Genomic DNA, 27853 nt, shown 5'->3' with positions numbered 1-27853 from the left:
CGTTTGAGGACAAATGGCTTGGAAGCTTCTCACCTAGGAATTGAGATGCTGATGACCCTGGCACCTGGAAAGGGGTGTATAGACAAGCCATTTCTTTGAGATTGAGATGTGTCTCTGTGTAACGTTATAGACACATGCAGGTGAAAGGATTTGTTGCTGTCTTCTCTGAATATTGAGTGAACTGGGTTTGCATGGAGATGTTAGAGAGACAGGAACATGTTAATCAGATTGTGTTTTACAAATGCAAACTAGTGGGTTTCGTGTAACAACAGTTTGATGTAACATTTCTTAGGCTGCATTATGTGTGATGCAGATTATGTTTAATTTACAGTATAAGAACGTTGTCTATGTGTGAGAGGGTGAATGCAATTGAAATGCAAGTTACATTTACATTTGTGAAAGAGACAGGAAGATGGTAATCAGATTGTGTCTGGGAAAGCCACTGGTTTGGTTATATATGAAGAGGAGCAGAACATTGCTTTATCTAATTCTTAACTTTTGAAATGTAAACTTGTATTTCTTTATATTTTCTGCAATAACCTGATTGGTTGGAGAAGACAGGGAGGGCTTACCCCCCTGTGGTACTGTGTGTAGAACTGAGATAAAAAGAGGATGCCTGTGAGCCTCCAAGTGTATTGTAACATCTTCTTCTGCTGAAAAGATCTTGATTGTATGCCGTTGCCCCTAGCAATAGGGAGGAGCCTTTTTAAAGGTTATTTGAGCAATAAACACCTTTGCCTCAAGAAGACTGCTTCATCTTGTGACCAACAGGGTTAGGCCAAACCTAGCCCCGTTCTCCGGCTGTCCAGGGAAGCACCTGACGTCTCCAAGCTCCGCCTTCCGCCAGCTACCGGTAGAGGCCTAGCAAGTGGCTAGTGGGGATTCGTCGACACCACACAGGTGTGGTAAAGCAGTGCGTCGGCACATACAGAGCAGAACCGTGGTTCCAAACGCCACGGCAGGTTAGGAGTTTGGTGGTGGCAGCGAGAACCCGCCCACAGCACAGTGGGTGGAGTCAGTAACAGGCGGTTACTGACGGTAAGCGGGAATCCCCTATGTGGTCAGGCCTCGTGCGGCTTGACCTTCCATTCTGTGCGCAGTCAACGGGACGCGGAAGCTGCGAGTGCTTTCGTACGGTATCGTCCTGTCACAGAAATTGGTGGCATAGTGGTGGGATAATCCCAGGCGGCTTTTCATCACCCGATTGGAGAAGCCGAGTTACTCAGGAGAGGAGTAACTGCAGCGCAGGAGAACGCACAAGATGGCGGAATTCAGCGGAATGTCCAAGGAGGATCTGGAGATCGTATGCCAGGGGAAGGGTGTGGATATCCCTTCCAACGCGTCCAGGAGCGTCATGCAGGCGGCGCTCAGGAGCTGGGAGGAGTCTCATCGGGCGGAGGTGGAAAGCACTGACGGCGTCAGCATCGCAGAGGACGGCCCACCAGTGGACCTTCGTAAGGAACCGGTGAGAACCACAAGCCCCGCCCTCTCTCACAGCAGCAATGTTTCCCAGCAATCCCTAGCAGGGCCAGGATCCCAACGTCCCAGGGGGGGCGGCCCGGATACCCTAGCAGATCGGCTAGCGGAATTGGGGGAAAGGGCAACGGAGCAAGAGCGCTTGATCATCATCCAGATGTGGCGTGATGAGCGGGCACCACAGGCCGTGGTACCCCGGGAGCCGTTGTCAGCTGTTGTACGCAGATCAGGACGTATTCAGTTTGCCAAGTTTGCAGACAGTGATGGGGACATTGATGGACATTTACAAGTTTTTGAAAGGACTTGTAAACTACACGATCTACCCAAGTCAGAGTGGGTGAGACACCTTGTGCCCACTCTGCATGGAGAGGCCTTGGAGGCCTATCGAGGAGTGGCGACGGAGGACTGTGGGAACTATGACGAAGTCGAGAAGGCCCTCCTCCAGCGATTCTTCATCACTCCCGAGTCTTACAGGAAGAAATTCAGAGACTTGCCTAAGAATCCTAGCAGCACCCATGAGCAGTTCGCCACCCAGCTGCGGCAGTACGTGGTGAAGTGGGTGAAGGATTCGGAAGCCACTACATGGGACGCACTGATCGACCTGATCTGCAGGGAGCAGTTCTACCGCAGGTGCGCCCAAGAAGTGAAGGAGTGGGTGCTAGATCGGGAGCCACCCAGCTTAAAAATGGCTGCCCAATTAGCCGACAAATATGTGGCAATTCGGCCACGGGGCCAGAAGCGCCCAGCGAGCAGCCAGCTCCAAAAGACTGTACCACCAGGGGGACCCCCCTCTTCAACTCATCACCCCCAAAGACAAGCATCTTCCAACCCGGGTGCTCTTGGCCAGCAACCGCACCGCAGCGTCCCTGCAACTGATCAGAGATCATCGGTGCCACGACTGGAGAAGAAGTGCTACGGCTGTGGGAAAATCGGACATCTGAGGATGAACTGTCCTGCATCCCAAGCACCCCAGACTCGTGCCCCAAATCCGAGTGCTGGAGCCCGGATCGCTTGTTTGACGAGAGGAGATGAGCCTACAGAGACTGTTCCCCCTCCAGTCAGTCCGATGGAGTGTGGCGAGAGACAGGTGCACTCTGCGGAGAGAGTCACCTGCATGGCCAAACAGCCCCTACACAACATGTGGAGGCACCTGCAGCCGGTCCACGTGGGACCCCTGCAGGGAGAAGGCCTAAGAGACTCAGGGGCCTCAATCACTGTGGTGAGCCCCCACCTTATAGATCCTGCTGCAGTATTGCAGGGTCGCACTGCCACGGTCACCCTGGCAGAAGGAACAGAAAAAGCGGTTCCCATGGCAAGAGTCTACCTGGACTGGGGAGCTGGACCAGAGTTGCGAGAAGTTGCCGTCATGGATGGTCTCCCAACTGATGTGGTCCTAGGAAATGATCTGGGTGGTGGGATCGTCACTACGTTTGTTGGCGCCATTCCCCGGAGTCAAGTTCCAAAACCACCGTTGACATCAACTACTCCAGCACAGCCCAGCCCAGAGGAAAAGGTTACAGCTGCTAGACAACTGCCAGCACAGCCAACCACAGCATCAACCAGCCCAGAGGAAAAGATCACAGCGGCTAGATCAGTACATCGACCCCGCATGCCTTTTGCCTCTGGTATGCCCACGTCCACTAGCAACGCAGAGGATGTCGGTTCCAGCTCATTTGATCCTGTGGGGGTGCCCAATGATGCTCCTGACCCAAGTGGTTTGCCAACTCCGGCGGTGAGTATGAGAAACCACACTGATTTTTCCATGACTGACCCCTACCAGACTGACCCTAGTAGTCCCCACCTAGATCCCCCTGTAGAGTGTCCCAATTTAGGAGAGATTGAGGGCCACAGGCAGGAGTTTAGGGAGGCTCAACTCTCTGACCCATCCCCGAAAGGCATGAGGCGCCACTCTGGCAGCGGCCTTGACGGGGTTGGGGCGGGGAGTTTGACCTGGCGGGAAGGGTTACGGTACAGGGTAGCCAGGAAAGTGGGAGGGGATAGACCAGATAGGAAATGTGTCCAACTGGTCCCCCCAGGGAACGTTCCTGCGCAACCGGTGTCGGTTGCCAGCGAAACCCCTTTGGACAGTAACCCGGAGACAGACCGTACCCTGAAGTGCCTGACACAGAGCTTACCCTGGTCTGGAATGTCGGATGACGCCCAGACCAACTGTAAGGCTGGTGCCATGCGTTGGCAGCCGGGGCACTCCAGCGTTTGTGTTGTCTCTGGGCCTCTGCCCATAGGAGAACCCTTGCAGCAAGTTGCTGTGGACATAGCAGGTCCCCTGCCTGTGCGCAGTAGATCGGGGAAGACACGCAGCCTCCCTGTAGTGGATGCCACACAGGATCCAGAGGCTGGTGGTCTGGCCGCCATCACTGTGGCACAGGTAGCGGACGAGGAGGGAAGAGTAGGCCTAGGTGACAGGGTAGGTTTCCCGAGTCATAGGTCGACGGAGGAGGATTGGAGGGCAGGTCTGACCGTTAGGGCAGACAGTTGCCAGATAGGTATGACGAAGGTGCAGTGCCTGGGGCACCATGTGGGAGGAGACAGGGGTAGGCCCAACCCAGAGGGGGTGGAGGCAACCAGAGGCTGTCCCCGTCCCACATCACCCAGACCGGTACTGACCTTAGAACCTGTAAGGCCCTACGGACATGTTGTCATTGACTTTAGTCCTGTAGTGAACCCCTTGACAGAGATGGCTAGGAAGGGCATTCCCAAGTCAGTGGACTTTGCACCCGCTTGCGAGTTGGCATTCCAGTCATTGAAGGAGGCTCGGGTACCCGCTCCAGTGCTGATGGCGCACATTCTTGACCAGGACTGTGCGTTACGAACTACTGCGCCACTGCACGGACTGGGAGCAGTACCGAGCCAGAAAGAGCCATATGGGCAGGAGCACCCTGTGGCCTGTTTGAGCAGAAAACTGCTATGGTGGGAGGTGGGGTATGCCACAATTGGGACACCTTGGGTGGCACTTGTTTGTAACCAGCCCCCCGCCGTGGTGACTTACCACCCACCTGTTAGGTGGCTGCAACCTACCTTGGGGAAATTTGACAGACTTTTGTGGTGGAGCCTTGAACTTGGACTTCAGGTGGACTATTTGAACATTGTGCACCCACGAAGAGAGGCCCACTACACTATGGATGAACTGTCTAGGCCAGAGCCTACACATCCCAGGTAGCGTCCCCTTCACCCCAACGGACTGCGGGACCAGGACCCAAATCGTTGGGACATGGGTCCTGGTTGACCCGCTTGAATGGGGGGGGAGGAGTGTGGCCGGAGAGACCAACCAGCCACACGTGCGGCACTGAAGGGGTTAACCCCTAGTGCCCGGCGCCCTTAACAGGACAATGGGCGCTTGGCGCCACTTTAAAACTGTGCACTGGTGCTAAGCGCCATCTTTAAATATAGTGTGGGTGCTAGGCACCGGGTATTTAAGAATATATTTAATACTGTGTTTTCACCAATGTTATATTTAAGGCAATAGGCACAGTTGTAAGATTGCACATTTACATTGCAGCAAATGCCAGCACTTAGAAGGAATGTGTAAGCTGTGTTGGTTTTAAAATGCATTTACGTTTGAGGACAAATGGCTTGGAAGCTTCTCACCTAGGAATTGAGATGCTGATGACCCTGGCACCTGGAAAGGGGTGTATAGACAAGCCATTTCTTTGAGATTGAGATGTGTCTCTGTGTAACGTTATAGACACATGCAGGTGAAAGGATTTGTTGCTGTCTTCTCTGAATATTGAGTGAACTGGGTTTGCATGGAGATGTTAGAGAGACAGGAACATGTTAATCAGATTGTGTTTTACAAATGCAAACTAGTGGGTTTCGTGTAACAACAGTTTGATGTAACATTTCTTAGGCTGCATTATGTGTGATGCAGATTATGTTTAATTTACAGTATAAGAACGTTGTCTATGTGTGAGAGGGTGAATGCAATTGAAATGCAAGTTACATTTACATTTGTGAAAGAGACAGGAAGATGGTAATCAGATTGTGTCTGGGAAAGCCACTGGTTTGGTTATATATGAAGAGGAGCAGAACATTGCTTTATCTAATTCTTAACTTTTGAAATGTAAACTTGTATTTCTTTATATTTTCTGCAATAACCTGATTGGTTGGAGAAGACAGGGAGGGCTTACCCCCCTGTGGTACTGTGTGTAGAACTGAGATAAAAAGAGGATGCCTGTGAGCCTCCAAGTGTATTGTAACATCTTCTTCTGCTGAAAAGATCTTGATTGTATGCCGTTGCCCCTAGCAATAGGGAGGAGCCTTTTTAAAGGTTATTTGAGCAATAAACACCTTTGCCTCAAGAAGACTGCTTCATCTTGTGACCAACAGGGTTAGGCCAAACCTAGCCCCGTTCTCCGGCTGTCCAGGGAAGCACCTGACGTCTCCAAGCTCCGCCTTCCGCCAGCTACCGGTAGAGGCCTAGCAAGTGGCTAGTGGGGATTCGTCGACACCACACAGGTGTGGTAAAGCAGTGCGTCGGCACATACAGAGCAGAACCGTGGTTCCAAACGCCACGGCAGGTTAGGAGTTTGGTGGTGGCAGCGAGAACCCGCCCACAGCACAGTGGGTGGAGTCAGTAACAGGCGGTTACTGACGGTAAGCGGGAATCCCCTATGTGGTCAGGCCTCGTGCGGCTTGACCTTCCATTCTGTGCGCAGTCAACGGGACGCGGAAGCTGCGAGTGCTTTCGTACGGTATCGTCCTGTCACACACTTCCTCGTAGAAGTTAACTAAGTTAGTTTGATATGATCTGTCCTTCACAAACCCATGCTGGTTTTTGTTAATAATATTAGTGGTCTGCAGATACTCCTGTATGCTATCCCTTAGAATTCCTTCCAATATTTTCCCCACTATAGATGTCAAACTAACCGGTCTGTAGTTACCCGGGTGATTTTTGGATCCCTTTTTAAATATTGGCACTACCTCTGCTATACGTCAATCCTTCGGTACCATGCCAGATCTTATTGAACTATTGAAAATTAAGTATAGGGGTCTTGCTAGTTGTGACCTAAGCTCCATAAGAACCCTCAGATGAAGTCCGTCCGGTCCAGGTGATTTATTAATCTTTATTTTGCGTATTCTCTCCCTGACTACTTCTTCACTTAAACAAGTATCGAACCACAAATCCTTACTGTCACTATCGCTATGCACTACTCCCACCGTCAGTTCTTCTCTGGTGAACACTGATAAAAAAAAATGTGTTCAGTATTTCTGCTTTTGTTTCATCATCATTTAACAATACTCCAAATTCATCTTTTATTGGACCTATGTTCTCCTTTTTTAACCTTTTACTGTTTATGTATTTAAAAAAAAATTAGGATTGGTTTTACTCTCTATAGCAATTTGCTTTTCGTTTTCAATTTTAGCTGCTCTTCTTGCATTTTTGCATCTTTTTATTGCATTCCTTGTAGTACATAGTACTGGAATGAATCCTCCTTTCCATTTAGATTTAAATGCTTTGAAAGCATGCTTCTTTATATCGATTTCGGCCTTGAACTTCTTGTTAAGCCACATCGGTTTGAGTTTGGTACTCCTGCGCTTACTGTCCATGGGAATGAATTCCTTTTAAAGCATCCCACATTTCCGAAGTGTTCTTACCATGAAATAAAACTTCCCACTCAATGTCGTTTAATGCACATCTCAGCAAACTGAAGTTAGCGTTCCTAAAGTTAAATGTTTTTGTTGAACCCTTATAGCTATGTTTTCTGAAACTGATGTCGAATGTGATCATATAGTGATCACTGTTACCCAAAGTCTCCCCAACTTTAGTATTTGATGTGATGTCCACATTATTAGTAATTACTAGATCTAGAATAGTTTTACCCCTAGTTGGATCCTCAACTAATTGAGACAAGTAGGGATCTTTTAACGTATTTAAGAACATGTTGCCCCTCGCTTTAACACATGAATCGTTACTCCAATTAATATCAGGATAGTTAAAATCCCCAATCACTATGATGTCCCCCAATCCCGCAGCCGTTTCGATTTGCTGCAAGAGTTGTTATTCCTCATGTACAGTATACTAATATCTGGCTGTTTGTAGCACGTGCCTATAAGATAAGGTCAGAGATGTAAATGTGAGAGGAGTGGGTGAGTGCTTTGTATGTGAGTGTGAGAAGTTTGGAAGGGAAGCCAGTGAAGGGCTTGTAGGAGAGTGGAGGAAGATGAGCCGGGTGCAGCATTGAGGATAGATTGGAGTGGAGAGAGGTATTTGTCAGGGAGGCCAGTAAGGAGGAGATTATAGTAATCCAGTCTGGAAATAATCAGTGAGTGAATAATGATTTTAGTGGCATCCTGAGTGAGAAAGGGTCTGATCCTGGAAATGTTTTGAGATGAAAATGACAGGTTTGTGAGAGAGGGAGGAGTCAGGAAGTACGCCAAGACAGCGCACTTGGGGGCTAGAGGAGATAGTCGTGCCCTCAATGGATAATGAGATTGTGGGAGGTTAGGTTGTGCGGGAGGGTGGGAAGATGGTCAGCTCAGTCTTTAGACATGTTGAATTTAAGAAAGTGCTGGGACATCCAGGAAGAGATAGCAGAAAGACAGTTAGAGGTAGAAGTGAGGAGAGCCGTGGAGAGATCAGGGGAGGAAAGGTAGATTTGAGTGTCATCAGCATAGAGGTGATATATATGCCTGTCCCAGGCAATTTAAACATGCTTGGGACAGGCATATGAATATACTTACAAAGAATTAAGGTTAAAAAAGGGTTGAGATTGCCTAAAGGATAAAATAAAAAAGGGGCAGACTAGATGGGCCAAGTGGTTCTTATCTGCCGTCAAATTCTATGTTTCTATGTTTCTATATTGGAAGTTAAAAGAAATAATAGTTCACCTAAAGAGGATGGATAGAGAGAGAAAAGGAGAGGACCAAGAAGTGGAGGGGAGGTAGCGTCCTGAGAGAAGACAGAGAAGGAACGATCAGAGAGGTAGGAGGACAGTCAGGAGAGGGCAGTATCACGCAGGCCAAGAGACTGAGGGATTTGCAGAAGGAGAGGGTGGTCCATAGTGTCAAAAGCAGCAGAGAGGTCAAGAAGAATAAGCAGAGTAGTGGCCCTTAGATTTGGCTGCATGGAGGTCATTGCAGGCTGTTGTGAGGGCAGTTTCAGTGGAGTGGAGATAACGGAAACCAGACTGGAATGGATCAAGCAGTGACTGAGAGGAAAGAAAGGCAGGCAGTGAGGCGATTATAGACAATATGCTCAAGAAGTTTGGAGGCAAAAGGAAGGAGAGAGATGGGTCGATTAGTTGGAGAGAGTGTTTGGATCAAGGGTAGTTCTTTAAGAATAGGGGAGACAAGAGCATGCTTGAAGGCAGAGGGGACAGTGCCTGATGAGAGGGAGAGATTGAGAAGGTGGGCAAGATGGGAACAAGCAGAAGGAGAGAGGTAGCGGAGGACAAGTTGGGAGGGGATAGGGTCAAGTGGGGAAGTTGTTGGGGGGCAGGAACGGATGTGGGCCATGACTTCATCACCAGATACACTGGTGAAAGATGTCAGAGTTGGTAAGAGGGAAGTGGAGAGGTGGCAAGGGATGGGTGGTTGCTGGTCTGGTGGGATGTGATGTCCTGACGTATGGAGTCAATCTTGGATGTGAAATAAGTGGCAAAGTCAAGAGCAGACAATGAGGAAGGAAGAGGAGTTAGTGGTGGGCAGAGGAGGGAGTTAACAGTGGCAAAGAGGTGCTGGGGGTTGGGAGACTGGGTAGAGATGAGAATTTTGAAGTATGATTGTTTAGTGAGGGAAAGGGCAGTACTGAAGGATGAGAGCATAAGTGTGAAATGGAGGAAGTCTGCCTTAGGGCGTGATTTCCTCCAGTGTCGCTCAGCAGTACGTGAGCATTTTTGAAGATATCTGGTGCATTTGGTGTGCCAGGGTTGAGGTGTTGATCTACGAGGGTGAATAGTGGTTGGCGGAGCAACGGAGTCAAGGGTAGAAGTAAGAGATGCATTGTATAGGGATGTGGCTTGTTCAGGGCATGTGAGAGAGAAGAGGATAGAGAATTGAGTCAAACAGGGAGGATAGGGATGAGGTGTCAATAGCCTTAATGTTACAGTTAGTGATGGTAGCCTTAGGAGGGAGAGATGGGGAAGCAGAGATGGATAAGTTGAAAGAGAGAAGGTGGTGGTCAGAGAGGGGAAAAGGGGAGTTGGAGAAATCAGAAATATTGCAGAGGTGAATGAAAACCAGATCCAGTGAGCTCCCGTTCATATGAGAGGGTGAGGTGGTCCACTGGGAGAGACCAAGTGAAGAGGTGAGGTTAAGGAGTTTAGAGACAGTTGATTTTGTGGGGTTATCGATAGGGATGTTGAAATCACCTAGGATAATGGAGGGAATGTCAGAAGAGAGGAAGTGAGGTAGCCAGGAAGCAAAGTTGTCGAGGAATTTGGAGGAAATGCCAGGTGGACGGTAAATGACAGCAACTCGAAGATAAGTAGGTTGGTAGAGGCGTATCGCATGGACCTCAAATATAGAGAATGTAAGAGATGGTTCTGGAGGTATAAGTTGGTATGTGTAGTTAGAGGGTAAAAGGATCCCAACACCACCCCCATGGCAACCCCTGGGTTGGGGTGTGTGTGTGGTAATGTGAGGCCCCCAGCGGAGAGAGCAGCAGGACAAGTGGTGTCATAGGGAGTAATCCAGGTTTCCGTAATGGCCAGGAGATGCAGGGAGTTAGAAATGAAAAGATCATGAGTGGGGGCCAGTTTGTTGCAAACAGATCTGGCATTCCAGAGGGCACAGGATAGGGGGTAGGAGTTTGTTGGAGAGATGTGAATGAGATTATCAGGATTGCTGTAGCGTTGAGGTAAGATTAATTTGTAAGGAAGGGCTAAAGAGGGTGTAATGATGGAGCTGGGGCCTTGGCTAGGAAAGGAGACTGCAGCAGGGAGGGAGTGCAGTGTGATACTGGTGGAGGAGAGGTGAGGTGACAGGCAGAGGAGGGAGAGTGCAGGGTAGAGAGCCTGTGAAGGGCAGAAGTAAGTTGCAATGGGGAAACAGAATAGGGGAGGATGGGAGACAGAGGAGAGGAGAGAGGATGAGATGTAGGAGACTGGGAGAGAAGGATAGAGGTGGTACCAGGAGACAGAATAAAGTATTAGGAAGACAAGGAGTAATGGGGGATGTTGCCAGCCTGGCCATAGTGTGGATGGGGTAAATAGTGGTAGTACAATGAGAATAGGAGGAGGAGTGGTGGCTGAATGAGAGAGCAGTGAAATTGCAGAAATAAATACGATTTGCAAATATTTAAAATGTGGTTAATGTCTGCGGGTTAACAGTAAATCCAATATTTTGCTGATGTTAGATGGAAAATTACACAGTGTTAGCAAACAGCAAGTCCGTGTTCCTTCATTAACTATGCTTCTCAGTGAAACCTTTGTTTCCACGTATTTGCAGGGTCCGAGTTAAAGTTGCATTGTAGGTGTTTTTTGCAGAAAGTGAATGTATAGTTATTAGAAGTGAACATACATTTGTAGATGCTGGCAGAGTATTGTTGGATTGTGATGGTTTTCTTCACATTTGTTTGTTTCCTTTCAGTTTCTGTCCAGTATAAGTCACAGACGACATCCTTAGAAACATTCATCCTTAGAAACATTCATCCCAAACTGATTCAGCTAGACTACACACCAATATCAATACCACCAAACGTGGATGTAAGCGCATTGATTGATTGGACCCTCCCCTAGCCCATCACCCATTTGAAGCAATAAAACTTTCACAAACAAATGGTGTGTGGGGATGAAACCATCACACATTCCGCAAACGACTTATAATAAAACCTGCTTAAATCTGCTGTTAATAATAAATACACTATTCATACCTATAGCTAAGCATTCATGGTATTCGTATGTGAAAATTAGCAGATTCAATACAGCTTGCTGGTATTTGTTGTTCCACTATTCATACTTGTAGGTAAGAGAACAATGAGCTATGAAGTTACTTCATAGTCCTTGCATATTGATCATAAAATTATCCAGTCGAAGTCACAGACATCCTTAGAAACATTCATCCTTTGAAAACTTTCATCCCAAACATCCAATTTATGTAAGAGATGCACTGGACAGACCTTTGTATGATTCCTGTAAGGGAGCAATCCACTATTACCATTGCTCAGTGGATTATGGCCTGAACCCATAGTAGCAGTTGTGCAAGTTCCAGGACGGTCCCAAAGGGATGAAGGAGAAACTGTTTTGTTTATTTCCGATTAAAGTCTTTCCTGCAATTCCGTGGGGATACTGCAATCCCAGGATATATTGTATACTGTGTCCATCCCCTCCCCCATTCTGTCTCTCTCTCTCTCTCTATCCCCCCCCCTCTCCCCCCCCTCTCTCTCCCCCCCCTCTCTCTCTCTCTCTCTGCTCTCTCTCTCTCTCTCTCTGTCCCCCCCCCCCCCCCTCTCTCTCTCTCTCTCCCCCCTTCCTTTTGGGGTTTGTTAGTGGGAAAACTAAATTCAGCTGCAGCCAATTAGAGTATAGAGGGGGAGGAGCTTAAGTTAAAGTGCCCGGGTCCTCTCTATGCCCCAGTATTCACCATGGAATGGCAGACAAGGATTTAATAGTAAGTGCCCATACTTCATGTACAAATACATTGTGTTCTGTCTGTCACATAGAAACGTAAGAGCGCAGATGAGAGCCGCATGGCCCATCTAGTCTGCCGGTGAATGTTGGAGACGGGGCCTTTCTGTCGTCACGCACTGGCATGTATGTACACTGACATGCACTCGTCACACGCACTGGCATGTATGTACACTGACATGCACTCGTCACACGCACTGGCATGTATGTACACTGACATGCACTCGTCACGCACTGGCGTGTATGTACACTGACATGCACTCGTCACACGCACTGGCATGTATGTACACTGACATGCACTCGTCACACGCACTGGCGTGTATGTACACTGACATGCACTCGTCACACGCACTGGAATGTATGTACACTGACATGCACTCGTCACACGCACTGGCATGTATGTACACTGACATGCACTCGTCACACGCACTGGCGTGTATGTACACTGACATGCACTCGTCACACGCACTGGCATGTATGTACACTGACATGCACTCGTCACACGCACTGGCATGTATGTACACTGACATGCACTCGTCACACGCACTGGAATGTATGTACACTGACATGCACTCGTCACACGCACTGGCGTGTATGTACACTGACATGCACTCGTCACACGCACTGGAATGTATGTACACTGACATGCACTCGTCACACGCACTGGAATGTATGTACACTGACATGCACTCGTCACACGCACTGGCGTGTATGTACACTGACATGCACTTGTCACACGCACTGGCGTGTATGTACACTGACATGCACTCGTCACACGCACTGGAATGTATGTACACTGACATGCACTCGTCACACGCACTGGCATGCACTCGTCACACGCACTGGCATGTATGTACACTGACATGCACTCGTCACACGCACTGGCATGTATGTACACTGACATGCACTCGTCACACGCACTGGAATGTATGTACACTGACATGCACTCGTCACACGCACTGGCGTGTATGTACACTGACATGCACTCGTCACGCACTGGAATGTATGTACACTGACATGCACTCGTCACACGCACTGGAATGTATGTACACTGACATGCACTCGTCACACGCACTGGCGTGTATGTACACTGACATGCACTTGTCACACGCACTGGCGTGTATGTACACTGACATGCACTCGTCACACGCACTGGAATGTATGTACACTGACATGCACTCGTCACACGCACTGGCATGTATGTACACTGACATGCACTCGTCACACGCACTGGCGTGTATGTACACTGACATGCACTCGTCACACGCACTGGCATGTATGTACACTGACATGCACTCGTCACACGCACTGGAATGTATGTACACTGACATGCACTCGTCACACGCACTGGAATGTATGTACACTGACATGCACTCGTCACACGCACTGGAATGTATGTACACTGACATGCACTCGTCACACGCACTGGCATGTATGTACACTGACATGCACTCGTCACACGCACTGGCATGTATGTACACTGACATGCACTTGTCACACGCACTGGAATGTATGTACACTGACATGCACTCGTCACACGCACTGGAATGTATGTACACTGACATGCACTCGTCACACGCACTGGCATGTATGTACACTGACATGCACTCGTCACACGCACTGGCATGTATGTACACTGACCTGCACTCGTCACACGCACTGGCATGTATGTACACTGACATGCACTCGTCACACGCACTGGAATGTATGTACACTGACATGCACTCGTCACACGCACTGGAATGTATGTACACTGACATGCACTCGTCACACGCACTGGCGTGTATGTACACTGACATGCACTCGTCACACGCACTGGCATGTATGTACACTGACATGCACTCGTCACACGCACTGGCATGTATGTACACTGACATGCACTTGTCACACGCACTGGAATGTATGTACACTGACATGCACTCGTCACACGCACTGGAATGTATGTACACTGACATGCACTCGTCACACGCACTGGCATGTATGTACACTGACATGCACTCGTCACACGCACTGGCATGTATGTACACTGACCTGCACTCGTCACACGCACTGGCATGTATGTACACTGACATGCACTCGTCACACGCACTGGAATGTATGTACACTGACATGCACTCGTCACACGCACTGGAATGTATGTACACTGACATGCACTCGTCACACGCACTGGCGTGTATGTACACTGACATGCACTCGTCACACGCACTGGAATGTATGTACACTGACATGCACTCGTCACACGCACTGGCGTGTATGTACACTGACATGCACTCGTCACACGCACTGGAATGTATGTACACTGACATGCACTCGTCACACGCACTGGAATGTATGTACACTGTCATGCACTCGTCACACGCACTGGAATGTATGTACACTGTCATGCACTCGTCACACGCACTGGAATGTATGTACACTGACATGCACTCGTCACACGCACTGGCATGTATGTACACTGACATGCACTCGTCACACGCACTGGCATGTATGTACACTGACATGCACTCGTCACACGCACTGGCGTGTATGTACACTGACATGCACTCGTCACACGCACTGGAATGTATGTACACTGACATGCACTCGTCACACGCACTGGCGTGTATGTACACTGACATGCACTCGTCACACGCACTGGCGTGTATGTACACTGACATGCACTCGTCACACGCACTGGAATGTATGTACACTGACATGCACTCGTCACACGCACTGGAATGTATGTACACTGACATGCACTCGTCACACGCACTGGAATGTATGTACACTGACATGCACTCGTCACACGCACTGGAATGTATGTACACTGACCTGCACTCGTCACACGCACTGGCATGTATGTACACTGACATGCACTCGTCACACGCACTGGAATGTATGTACACTGACATGCACTCGTCACACGCACTGGAATGTATGTACACTGACATGCACTCGTCACACGCACTGGCGTGTATGTACACTGACATGCACTCGTCACACGCACTGGCGTGTATGTACACTGACATGCACTCGTCACACGCACTGGAATGTATGTACACTGACATGCACTCGTCACACGCACTGGAATGTATGTACACTGACATGCACTCGTCACACGCACTGGAATGTATGTACACTGACATGCACTCGTCACACGCACTGGAATGTATGTACACTGACATGCACTCGTCACACGCACTGGAATGTATGTACACTGACATGCACTCGTCACACGCACTGGAATGTATGTACACTGACATGCACTCGTCACACGCACTGGCGTGTATGTACACTGACATGCACTCGTCACACGCACTGGAATGTATGTACACTGACATGCACTCGTCACACGCACTGGAATGTATGTACACTGACATGCACTCGTCACACGCACTGGAATGTATGTACACTGACATGCACTAGATACATGACAGGGAAGAGGTGGGATACGCACTGCAGCACAATACAGGACAAACACACAAAGTGCAATTATTATTTCTCTATCGTCCTAGTGGATGCTGGGGTTCCTGAAAGGACCATGGGGAATAGCGGCTCCGCAGGAGACAGGGCACAAAAAGTAAAGCTTTTCCGATCAGGTGGTGTGCACTGGCTCCTCCCCCTATGACCCTCCTCCAGACTCCAGTTAGATTTTTGTGCCCGGCCGAGAAGGGTGCAATCTAGGTGGCTCTCATAAAGAGCTGCTTAGAGAAAGTTTAGCTAGGTTTTTTATGTTACAGTGATTCCTGCTGGCAACAGGATCACTGCAGCGAGGGACTGAGGGGAGAAGGAGTCAACTCACCTGCGTGCAGGATGGATTGGCTTCTTGGCTACTGGACATCAAGCTCCAGAGGGACGATCACAGGTACAGCCTGGATGGTCACCGGAGCCGCGCCGCCGGCCCCCTTGCAGATGCTGAAGACAGAAGAGGTCCAGAATCGGCGGCTGAAGACTCCTGCAGTCTTCTAAAGGTAGCGCACAGCACTGCAGCTGTGCGCCATTTTCCTCTCAGCACACTTCACACGGCAGTCACTGAGGGTGCAGGGCGCTGGGAGGGGGGCGCCCTGGGAGGCAAAATGAGTACCTATAAAGGCTAAAAATACCTCACATATAGCCCTAGAGGCTATATGGAGATATTTAACCCCTGCCTGATTTCTCAAAATAGCGGGAGACGAGCCCGCCGGAAAAGGGGCGGGGCCTATCTCCTCAGCACACGGCGCCATTTCCTCTCACAGCTCCGCTGGTCAGGACGGCTCCCAGGTCTCTCCCCTGCACTGCACTACAGAAACAGGGTAAAACAGAGAGGGGGGGCAAATTTATGGCGATATTTTTATATAACAAAGCAGCTATAGGGGAGCACTTATTATAAGGCTATCCCTGATATATATATAGCGCTTTTGGTGTGTGCTGGCAAACTCTCCCTCTGTCTCCCCAAAGGGCTAGTGGGTCCTGTCTTCATTAGGAGCATTCCCTGTGTGTCTGCTGTGTGTCGGTACGTGTGTGTCGACATGTATGAGGACGATATTGGTGTGGAGGCGGAGCAATTGCCAAATATGGGGATGTCACCTCCTAGGGGGTCGACACCAGAATGGATGCCTTTATTTATGGAACTACGGGATAGTGTCAACACGCTAAAGCAGTCGTTTGACGACATGAGACGGCCGGACAATCAATTAGTGCCTGTCCAGGCGACTCAAACACCGTCAGGGGCTGTGAAACGCCCTTTGCCTCAGTCGGTCGACACAGACCCAGACACAGGCGATGACTCCAGTGGTGACGGTGACGAATCAACCGTATTTTCCAGTAGGGCCACACGTTATATGATTTTGGCAATGAAGGAGGCGTTACATTTAGCTGATACTACAGGTACCACTAAACAGGGTATTATGTGGGGTATGAAAAAACTACCTATAGTTTTTCCTGAATCAGAAGAACTAAATGACGTGTGTAATGAAGCGTGGGTTGCCCCTGATAAAAAGCTGATAATTTCAAAGAAATTATTGGCATTATACCCTTTCCCGCCAGAGGTTAGGGAGCGCTGGGAAACACCTCCTAGGGTGGACAAGGCGCTAACACGCTTATCTAAACAAGTGGCGTTACCCTCTCCTGAGACGGCCGCACTTAAAGATCCATCAGATAGGAGGATGGAAAATATCCAAAAAAGTATATACACACATGCAGGTGTTATACTACGACCAGCTGTAGCAACTGCCTGGATGGGCAGTGCGGGGGTAGTTTGGTCAGAATCCCTGATTGAAAATATTGATACCCTGGACAGGGACAATATTTTACTGTCGTTAGAACAAATAAAGGATGCATTTCTTTATATGCGTGATGCACAGAGGGATATATGCACACTGGCATCACGGGTAAGTGCTATGTCCATTTCGGCCAGAAGAGCTTTATGGACGCGACAGTGGACAGGCGATGCGGATTCAAAACGGCATATGGAAGTTTTGCCGTATAAGGGGGAGGAGTTATTTGGAGTCGGTCTATCAGATTTGGTGGCCACGGCTACAGCCGGGAAATCCACCTTTCTACCTCAAGTCACTCCCCAACAGAAAAAGGCACCGACTTTTCAACCGCAGCCCTTTCGTTCCTTTAAAAATAAGAGAGCAAAGGGCTATTCATATTTGCCACGAGGCAAAGGTCGAGGGAAGAGACAGCAACACGCAGCTCCTTCCCAGGATCAGAAGCCCTCCCCGGCTTCTACAAAAGCCTCAGCATGACGCTGGGGCTTCTCAAGCGGACTCGGGGACGGTGGGCGGTCGTCTCAAAAATTACAGCGCGCAGTGGGCTCACTCGCAAGTAGATCCCTGGATCCTGCAGATAATATCTCAGGGATACAGGTTGGAATTAGAGACAGATCCACCTCGCCGTTTCCTGAGGTCTGCTTTACCAACGTCCCCCTCCGAAAGGGAGACGGTGTTGGAAGCCATTCACAAGCTGTACTCTCAGCAGGTGATAGTCAAGGTACCTCTTCTGCAACAAGGGAAGGGGTATTATTCCACTCTTTTTGTGGTACCGAAGCCGGATGGCTCGGTAAGGCCTATTCTAAATCTGAAGTCCTTGAACCTGTACATAAAGAAGTTCAAGTTCAAAATGGAGTCACTCAGAGCAGTGATAGCGAACCTGGAAGAGGGGGACTTTATGGTATCCTTGGACATCAAGGATGCGTATCTCCACGTTCCAATTTACCCCTCACACCAGGGGTACCTCAGGTTCGTTGTACAAAACTGTCACTATCAGTTTCAGACGCTGCCGTTCGGATTGTCCACGGCACCTCGGATCTTTACAAAGGTAATGGCCGAGATGATGATTCTTCTTCGAAGAAAAGGCGTATTAATTATCCCATACTTGGACGATCTCCTAATAAGGGCGAGGTCCAGAGAACAGCTAGAGATGGGATTAGCACTGTCTCAAGAAGTGCTAAAACAGCACGGGTGGATTCTGAATATTCCAAAATCCCAGTTAATGCCGACAACTCGTCTGCTGTTCCTAGGGATGATTCTGGACACGGTTCAGAAAAAGGTTTTTCTCCCGGAGGAAAAAGCCAAGGAGTTATCCGAGCTTGTCAGGAACCTCCTAAAACCAGGAAAGGTGTCTGTACATCAATGCACAAGAGTCCTGGGAAAAATGGTGGCTTCTTACGAAGCGATTCCATTCGGCAGATTCCACGCAAGAATTTTCCAAAGGGATCTGTTGGACAAATGGTCAGGGTCGCATCTTCAGATGCACCTACGGATAACCCTGTCTCCAAGGACAAGGGTGTCTCTTCTGTGGTGGTTGCAGAGTGCTCATCTATTGGAGGGCCGCAGATTCGGCATACAGGATTGGATCCTGGTGACCACGGACGCCAGCCTGAGAGGCTGGGGAGCAGTCACACTAGGAAGAAACTTCCAGGGAGTATGGACGAGCCTGGAAACGTCTCTTCACATAAACATTCTGGAACTAAGAGCAATATACAATGCTCTAAACCAGGCAGAACCTCTGCTTCAGGGAAAACCGGTATTGATCCAGTCGGACAACATCACGGCAGTCGCCCATGTGAACAGACAGGGCGGCACAAGAAGCAGGAGGGCAATGGCAGAAGCTGCAAGGATTCTTCGCTGGGCAGAGAATCATGTGATAGCACTGTCAGCAGTGTTCATCCCGGGAGTGGACAACTGGGAAGCAGACTTCCTCAGCAGACACGATCTTCACCCGGGAGAGTGGGGACTTCATCCAGAAGTCTTCCACATGCTGGTAACCCGTTGGGAAAGACCAATGGTGGACATGATGGCGTCTCGCCTCAACAAAAAACTGGACAGGTATTGCGCCAGGTCAAGAGATCCGCAGGCAATAGCTGTGGACGCGCTGGTAACGCCTTGGGTGTACCAGTCGGTGTATGTGTTTCCTCCTCTGCCTCTCATACCAAAAGTATTGAGAATTATACGGCAAAGAGGCGTAAGAACGATACTAGTGGTTCCGGATTGGCCAAGGAGGACTTGGTACCCGGAACTTCAAGAGATGATCACGGAAGATCCGTGGCCTCTACCTCTAAGGAGGGACTTGCTTCAGCAGGGTCCCTGTCTGTTTCAAGACTTACCGCGGCTGCGTTTGACGGCATGGCGGTTGAACGCCGGATCCTAAAGGAAAGAGGCATGCCGGAAGAAGTCATTCCTACTTTGATTAAAGCAAGGAAGGAAGTAACCGTGCAACATTATCACCGAATTTGGCGAAAATATGTTGCGTGGTGCGAAGATCGGAGTGCTCCGACGGAGGAATTTCAACTGGGTCGATTCCTACATTTCCTGCAATCAGGATTGTCAATGGGTCTCAAATTGGGATCTATTAAGGTTCAAATTTCGGCCCTGTCGATTTTCTTTCAAAAAGAATTGGCTTCAGTCCCTGAAGTCCAGACCTTTGTTAAGGGAGTGCTGCATATACAGCCTCCTGTGGTGCCTCCAGTGGCACCGTGGGATCTAAATGTGGTTTTGGACTTCCTAAAATCTCATTGGTTTGAACCACTAAAAAAGGTGGATTTGAAATATCTCACATGGAAAGTGACCATGCTTCTAGCCCTGGCTTCTGCCAGGAGAGTGTCAGAATTGGCAGCTTTATCTTACAAAAGCCCATATCTGATTTTCCATTCGGACAGGGCAGAACTGCGGACTCGTCCGCATTTTCTCCCTAAGGTGGTGTCAGCATTTCATCTGAACCAGCCTATTGTAGTGCCTGCGGCTACAAGTGACTTGGAGGACTCCAAGTTACTGGACGTTGTCAGAGCATTAAAAATATATATTGCAAGGACAGCTGGAGTCAGAAAATCTGACTCGTTGTTTATATTGTATGCACCCAACAAGATGGGTGCTCCTGCGTCTAAGCAGACGATTGCTCGTTGGATCTGTAGCACAATCCAACTTGCACATTCTGTGGCAGGCTTGCCACAGCCTAAATCTGTAAAGGCCCACTCCACAAGGAAGGTGGGCTCATCTTGGGCGGCTGCCCGAGGGGTCTCGGCATTACAACTTTGCCGAGCAGCTACGTGGTCAGGGGAGAACACGTTTGTAAAATTTTACAAATTTGATACTCTGGCTAAGGAGGACCTGGAGTTCTCTCATTCGGTGCTGCAGAGTCATCCGCACTCTCCCGCCCGTTTGGGAGCTTTGGTATAATCCCCATGGTCCTTTCAGGAACCCCAGCATCCACTAGGACGATAGAGAAAATAAGATTTTACTTACCGATAAATCTATTTCTCGGAGTCCGTAGTGGATGCTGGGCGCCCATCCCAAGTGCGGATTATCTGCATAAGTTGTACATAGTTATTGTTAACTAATTCGGGTTATTGTTGAAGGAAGCCATCTTTCAGAGGCTCCGCTGTTATCATACTGTTAACTGGGTTTAGATCACAAGTTGTACGGTGTGATTGGTGTGGCTGGTATGAGTCTTACCCGGGATTCAAAATCCTCCCTTATTGTGTACGCTCGTCCGGGCACAGTACCTAACTGGAGTCTGGAGGAGGGTCATAGGGGGAGGAGCCAGTGCACACCACCTGATCGGAAAAGCTTTACTTTTTGTGCCCTGTCTCCTGCGGAGCCGCTATTCCCCATGGTCCTTTCAGGAACCCCAGCATCCACTACGGACTCCGAGAAATAGATTTATCGGTAAGTAAAATCTTATTTTCTCTGACGTCCTAGTGGATGCTGGGAACTCCGAAAGTACCATGGGGAATAGCGGCTCCGCAGGAGACTGGGCACAACTAAAGAAAGCTTTTAGGTCACCTGGTGTGCACTGGCTCCTCCCACTATGACCCTCCTCCAAGCCTCAGTTAGATTTCTGTGCCCGGCCCGAGCTGGTTGCACACTAGGGGCTCTCCTGAGCTTCTAGAAAGAAAGTTTAAATTAGGTTTTTTATTTTACAGTGAGACCTGCTGGCAACAGACTCACTGCAGCGAAGGACTAAGGGGAGAAGAAGCGAACCTACCTGCTTGCAGCTAGCTTGGGCTTCTTAGGCTACTGGACACCATTAGCTCCCGAGGGATCGACCGCATGGAACTGGCCTTGGTGTTCGGTCCCGGAGCCGCGCCGCCGTCCCCCTTACAGAGCCAGAAGCAAGAAGAGGTCCGGAAAATCGGCGGCAGAAGACATCAGTCTTCACCAAGGTAGCGCACAGCACTGCAGCTGTGCGCCATTGCTCCTCATACACACTTCACACTCCGGTCACTGAGGGTGCAGGGCGCTAGGGGGGGGGGCGCCCTGAGCAGCAATAAAAACACCTTGGCTGGCAAAAATACCACAATATATAGCCCCAGAGGCTATATATGTGATAATTACCCCTGCCAGAATCCATAAAAAAGCGGGAGAAAAGTCAGCGAAAAAGGGGCGGAGCTATCTGGAAGGAAGCTCCCTGGCTCTCCCCTGCAGTCTACACTACAGAAAAGGGTAAAAAAGAGAGGGGGGGCACTAAATTTAGGCGCAGTATATATAACAGCAGCTATAGGGGACATAATTCAGTTAGTCCCTGCATTATATAGCGCTCTGGTGTGTGCTGGCATACTCTCACTCTGTCTCCCCAAAGGGCTTTTGTGGGTCCTGTCCTCTGTTAGAGCATTCCCTGTGTGTGTGCGGTGTGTCGGTACGGCTGTGTCGACATGTTTGATGAGGATAATGATGTGGAGGCGGAGCAGATGCCTATAGAAGGGATGTCACCCCCTGCGGGGCAGACACCTGAGTGGATGGACTTATGGAAGGAATTGCGTGCACGTGTCGACTCCTTACACAAAAAATTTGACGAGATGCCAAATGCGGGACAGCCGGCTTCTCAGCTCGTGCCTGTCCAGGCGTCTCAAAGGCCATCGGGGGCTCTAAAACGCCCGCTACCTCAGATGGCAGACGCGGATGTCGACACGGATACTGACACCAGTGTCGACGACGATGAGTCTAGTCTAATGTCCACTAAGGCCATTCGTTGCATGATTGAAGCAATGAAAGAGGTGTTAAAAATTTCTGATATAAACCCAGGTACCACTAAAAAGGGTATTATGTTTGGGGAGAAAAAACTACCCGTAGTTTTTCCCCCATCAGAAGAATTAAATGAAGTGTGTGAAGAAGCGTGGGCTTTCCCTGATAAAAGATTGGTAATCTCTAAGAGGTTACTAATGGCGTACCCTTTCCCGCCAGAGGATAGGTCACGTTGGGAGACACCCCCTAGGGTGGATAAAGCGCTCACACGTTTGTCTAAAAAGGTGGCACTACCGTCTCCGGATACGGCCGCCCTCAAGGAACCTGCTGATAGAAAGCAGGAGGCGATCCTGAAGTTTGTATATACACACTCAGGCATTATACTTAGACCAGCTATTGCGTCAGCATGGATGTGCAGTGCTGCCGCTGCGTGGTCAGATTCCCTGTCAGAAAATATTGACACCCTAGACAGGGACACTATTCTGCTAACCATAGAGCATATAAAAGACTCAGTCTTATACATGAGAGATGCACAGAGGGAGATCTGCCGGCTGGCATCTAAAATAAGTGCATTGTCCATTTCTGCTAGGAGAGGCTTATGTGGACAGGGGATGCAGATTCAAAAAGGCACATGGAAGTTTTGCCTTATAAGGGTGAGGAGTTATTTGGGGATGGTCTCTCGGACCTAGTTTCCACAGCAACTGCTGGGAAGTCAGCATTTTTACCCCATGTTCCCTCACAGCCTAAAAAGGCGCCGTTTTATCAGGTACAGTCCTTTCGGACTCAGAAAAACAGGCGTGGAAAAGGCGGGTCCTTTCTGTCCAGAGGCAGAGGTAGGGGAAAAAGGCTGCAACAAACAGCAGGTTCCCAGGAGCAAAAGTCCTCCCCCGCTTCTTCCAAGTCCGCCGCATGACGGTGGGGCTCCACAGGCGGAGCCAGGTACGGTGGGGGGCCGCCTCAAAAATTTCAGCGATCAGTGGGCTCGCTCACAGGTGGATCCCTGGATCCTGCAAATAGTATCTCAAGGGTACAAACTGGAATTCGAGGCGTCTCCACCCCACCGGTTCCTAAAATCTGCCTTGCCGATTACTCCATCAGACAGGGAGGCTGTGCTAGCGGCAATTCACAAGCTGTATTCCCAGCAGGTGATAATCAAGGTGCCCCTACTTCAACAAGGACGGGGTTACTATTCCACACTGTTTGTGGTACCGAAACCGGACGGTTCGTTGAGACCCATTTTAAATTTGAAATCCTTGAACACATACATAAAAAAATTCAAGTTCAAGATGGAATCGCTCAGGGCGGTTATTGCAAGCCTGGACGAGGGGGATTACATGGTATCCCTGGACATCAAGGATGCTTACTTGCATGTCCCCATTTACTATCCTCACCAGGAGTACCTCAGATTTGTGGTACAGGATTGCCATTACCAATTCCAGACGCTGCCGTTTGGACTCTCCACGGCACCGAGGGTGTTTACCAAGGTAATGGCGGAAATGATGATACTCCTTCGAAGAAAGGGAGTTTTAATTATCCCGTACTTAGACGATCTCCTAATAAAGGCGAGGTCCAAGGAGCAGTTGTTGGTGGGAGTAGCACTATCTCAGGAGGTGCTACACCAGCACGGTTGGATTCTGAATATTCCAAAATCACAGCTGGTTCCGACGACACGTCTACTGTTCCTGGGTATGATTCTGGATACAGTCCAGAAAAAAAGTGTTTCTCCCGGAGGAGAAAGCCAGGGAGTTGTCATCTCTAGTCAGAGACCTCCTGAAACCAAAACAGGTATCGGTGCATCACTGCACGCGGGTCCTGGGAAAGATGGTGGCTTCTTACGAAGCAATTCCTTTCGGCAGGTTCCATGCCAGAATCTTTCAGTGGGACCTGTTGGACCAATGGTCCGGATCGCATCTTCAGATGCATCGCCTAATAACCCTGTCTCCAAGAACCAGGGTGTCTCTGCTGTGGTGGCTGCAGAGTGCTCATCTTCTAGAGGGCCGCAGATTCGGCATACAGGACTGGGTCCTGGTGACCACGGATGCCAGCCTTCGAGGCTGGGGGGCAGTCACACAGGGAAGAAACTTCCAAGGACTATGGTCGAGTCAGGAGACTTCCCTACACATAAATATTCTGGAACTAAGGGCCATTTACAATGCCCTAAGTCAGGCAAAATCCCTGCTTCTACACCAGCCGGTACTGATCCAGTCAGACAACATCACGGCAGTCGCCCATGTAAATCGACAGGGCGGCACAAGAAGCAGGATGGCAATGGCAGAAGCCACAAGGATTCTCCGATGGGCGGAAAATCACGTACTAGCACTGTCAGCAGTGTTCATTCCGGGAGTGGACAACTGGGAAGCAGACTTTCTCAGCAGGCACGACCTCCACCCGGGAGAGTGGGGACTTCATCCAGAAGTTTTCACGCTGATTGTAAATCGATGGGAACGGCCACAGGTGGACATGATGGCGTCCCGCCTAAACAAAAAACTAGAGAGATATTGCGCCAGGTCAAGGGACCCTCAGGCGATAGCTGTGGACGCTCTAGTGACACCGTGGGTGTACCAGTCAGTTTATGTGTTCCCTCCTCTGCCTCTCATACCAAGGGTACTGAGAATAATAAGAAAACGAGGAGTAAGAACAGTACTCGTGGTTCCGGATTGGCCAAGACGAGCGTGGTACCCGGAACTTCAAGAGATGATCTCAGAGGACCCATGGCCTCTGCCGCTCAGACAGGACCTGCTGCAGCAGGGGCCCTGTCTGTTCCAAGTCTTACCGCGGCTGCGTTTGATGGCATGGCGGTTGAACGCCGGATCCTGAAGGAAAAGGGCATTCCGGAGGAAGTCATTCCTACGCTGATTAAAGCCAGGAAAGATGTAACTGCAAAGCATTATCACCGCATATGGCGGAAATATGTTGCTTGGTGTGAGGCCAAAAAGGCCCCAACAGAGGAATTCAACTAGGTCGATTTCTGCATTTCCTACAAGCAGGAGTGACTATGGGCCTGAAATTAGGCTCCATTAAGGTACAGATCTCGGCTCTGTCGATTTTCTTCCAGAAAGAACTAGCTTCACTACCTGAAGTTCAGACGTTTGTGAAAGGAGTGCTGCATATTCAGCCCCCGTTTGTGCCTCCAGTGGCACCTTGGGATCTCAACGTGGTGTTGAGTTTCTTAAAATCACATTGGTTTGAGCCACTTAAAACCGTGGATCTAAAATATCTCACGTGGAAAGTGGTCATGTTATTGGCCTTGGCTTCAGCCAGGCGTGTGTCAGAATTGGCAGCTTTGTCATGTAAAAGCCCTTATCTGATTTTCCATATGGATAGGGCGGAATTGAGGACTCGTCCCCAGTTTCTCCCTAAGGTGGTATCAGCTTTTCACTTGAACCAACCTATTGTGGTGCCTGCGGCTACTAGGGACTTGGAGGATTCCAAGTTACTGGACGTAGTCAGGGCCTTGAAAATTTATGTTTCCAGGACGGCTAGAGTCAGGAAAACTGACTCGCTATTTATCCTGTATGCACCCAACAAACTGGGTGCTCCTGCTTCTAAGCAGACTATTGCTCGCTGGATTTGTAGCACAATTCAGCTGGCGCATTCTGCGGCTGGACTGCCGCATCCTAAATCAGTAAAAGCCCATTCCACAAGGAAGGTGGGCTCATCTTGGGCGGCTGCCCGAGGGGTCTCGGCTTTACAACTTTGCCGAGCTGCTACTTGGTCAGGGGCAAACACGTTTGCAAAATTCTACAAATTTGATACCCTGGCTGAGGAGGACCTTGAGTTCTCTCATTCGGTGCTGCAGAGTCATCCGCACTCTCCCGCCCGTTTGGGAGCTTTGGTATAATCCCTATGGTCCTTTCGGAGTTCCCAGCATCCACTAGGACGTCAGAGAAAATAAGATTTTACTCACCGGTAAATCTATTTCTCGTAGTCCGTAGTGGATGCTGGGCGCCCATCCCAAGTGCGGATTGTCTGCAATACTTGTACATAGTTATTGTTAACTAAAGGGTTATTGTTGAGCCATCTGTTGAGAGGCTCAGTTGTTTTCATACTGTTAAACTGGGTATAGTATCACGAGTTATACGGTGTGATTGGTGTGGCTGGTATGAGTCTTACCCGGGATTCAAAATCCTTCCTTATTATGTCCGCTCGTCCGGGCACAGTGTCCTAACTGAGGCTTGGAGGAGGGTCATAGTGGGAGGAGCCAGTGCACACCAGGTGACCTAAAAGCTTTCTTTAGTTGTGCCCAGTCTCCTGCGGAGCCGCTATTCCCCATGGTCCTTTCGGAGTTCCCAGCATCCACTACGGACTACGAGAAATAGATTTACCGGTGAGTAAAATCTTCTTTTTCACATTAATTTACATGCGCTGAGAGACCAGTCCATTACATACCGTATCCGCTGCAGGAGACGTCTCCTTTCTATCAGGGTAACGTTCTGCTTTTCTCTCTCTTAGGATCCTTACTTCAGAATGACCAGAGACGTGGCACCAAGGATCAGCTGTCTTAAGCCAGCCCTTCTCCATTCTACCTTCTTCCCAGCATTACAAGGAGCGCAGACCAAGATGAGCGCCAGCGACCCCAACTCCTCCATTTTCCTCACAGACACCGCCAAGCAGATCAAGACTAAGGTACAGCCCCATACTGATTCCCAGTCACCCGCTGAATGGAGGGGTCATATAGCCAGCCCCATACCGATTCCCAGTCACCTGCTGCATGGAGGGGTCATATAGTCACCCCCATACTGATTCCCAGTCACCCGCTGCATGGAGGGGTCATATAGTCAGCCCCATACTGATTCCCAGTCATCTGCATGGAGGGGTCATATAGTCAGCCCCATACTGATTCCCAGTCACCTGCTGCATGGAGGGGTCATATAGTCAGCCCCATGCTGATTCCCAGTCACCCGCTGCATGGAGGGGTCATATAGTCAGCCCCATACCGATTCCCAGTCACCTGCTGCATGGAGGGGTCATATAGTCACCCCCATACTGATTCCCAGTCACCAGCTGCATGGAGGGGTCATATAGTCAGCCCCATACCGATTCCCAGTCACCTGCTGCATGGAGGGGTCATATAGTCAGCCCCATACCGATTCCCAGTCACCTGCTGCATGGAGGGGTCATATAGTCAGCCCCATACCGATTCCCAGTCACCTGCTGCATGGAGGGGTCATATAGCCAGCCCCATACTGATTCCCAGTCACCCGCTGCATGAAGGGGTCATATAGCCACCCCCATACTGATTCCCAGTCACCCGCTGCATGGAGGAGTCATATAGTCAGCCCCATACCGATTCCCAGTCACCTGCTGCATGGAGGCGTCATATAGTCAGCCCATACCGATTCCCAGTCACCTGCTGCATGGAGGGGTCATATA

General features: G+C 49.5%; 1 protein-coding gene across 1 annotated transcript in view; it reads left to right on the top strand.

Moving 5' to 3' along the window:
• The window catches only part of WARS1 (tryptophanyl-tRNA synthetase 1), a 206465-nt gene that overhangs the window by 156398 nt on the left and 22214 nt on the right, over positions 1–27853 (top strand). Inside the window, exon 9 of the mRNA XM_063948647.1 lies at positions 26933–27106. Within this exon, the coding sequence (XP_063804717.1) occupies positions 26933–27106 (174 nt within the window). The remainder of the gene's footprint in view (positions 1–26932; positions 27107–27853) is intronic.

The sequence above is a fragment of the Pseudophryne corroboree genome, chromosome 12, assembly GCF_028390025.1.
Source record: "Pseudophryne corroboree isolate aPseCor3 chromosome 12, aPseCor3.hap2, whole genome shotgun sequence".
Classification (NCBI taxonomy): Eukaryota; Metazoa; Chordata; class Amphibia; order Anura; family Myobatrachidae; genus Pseudophryne; species Pseudophryne corroboree.
The sequence above is the reverse complement of the archived record's forward strand: the minus strand, read 5'-3'. Positions and strand labels throughout refer to the sequence as shown.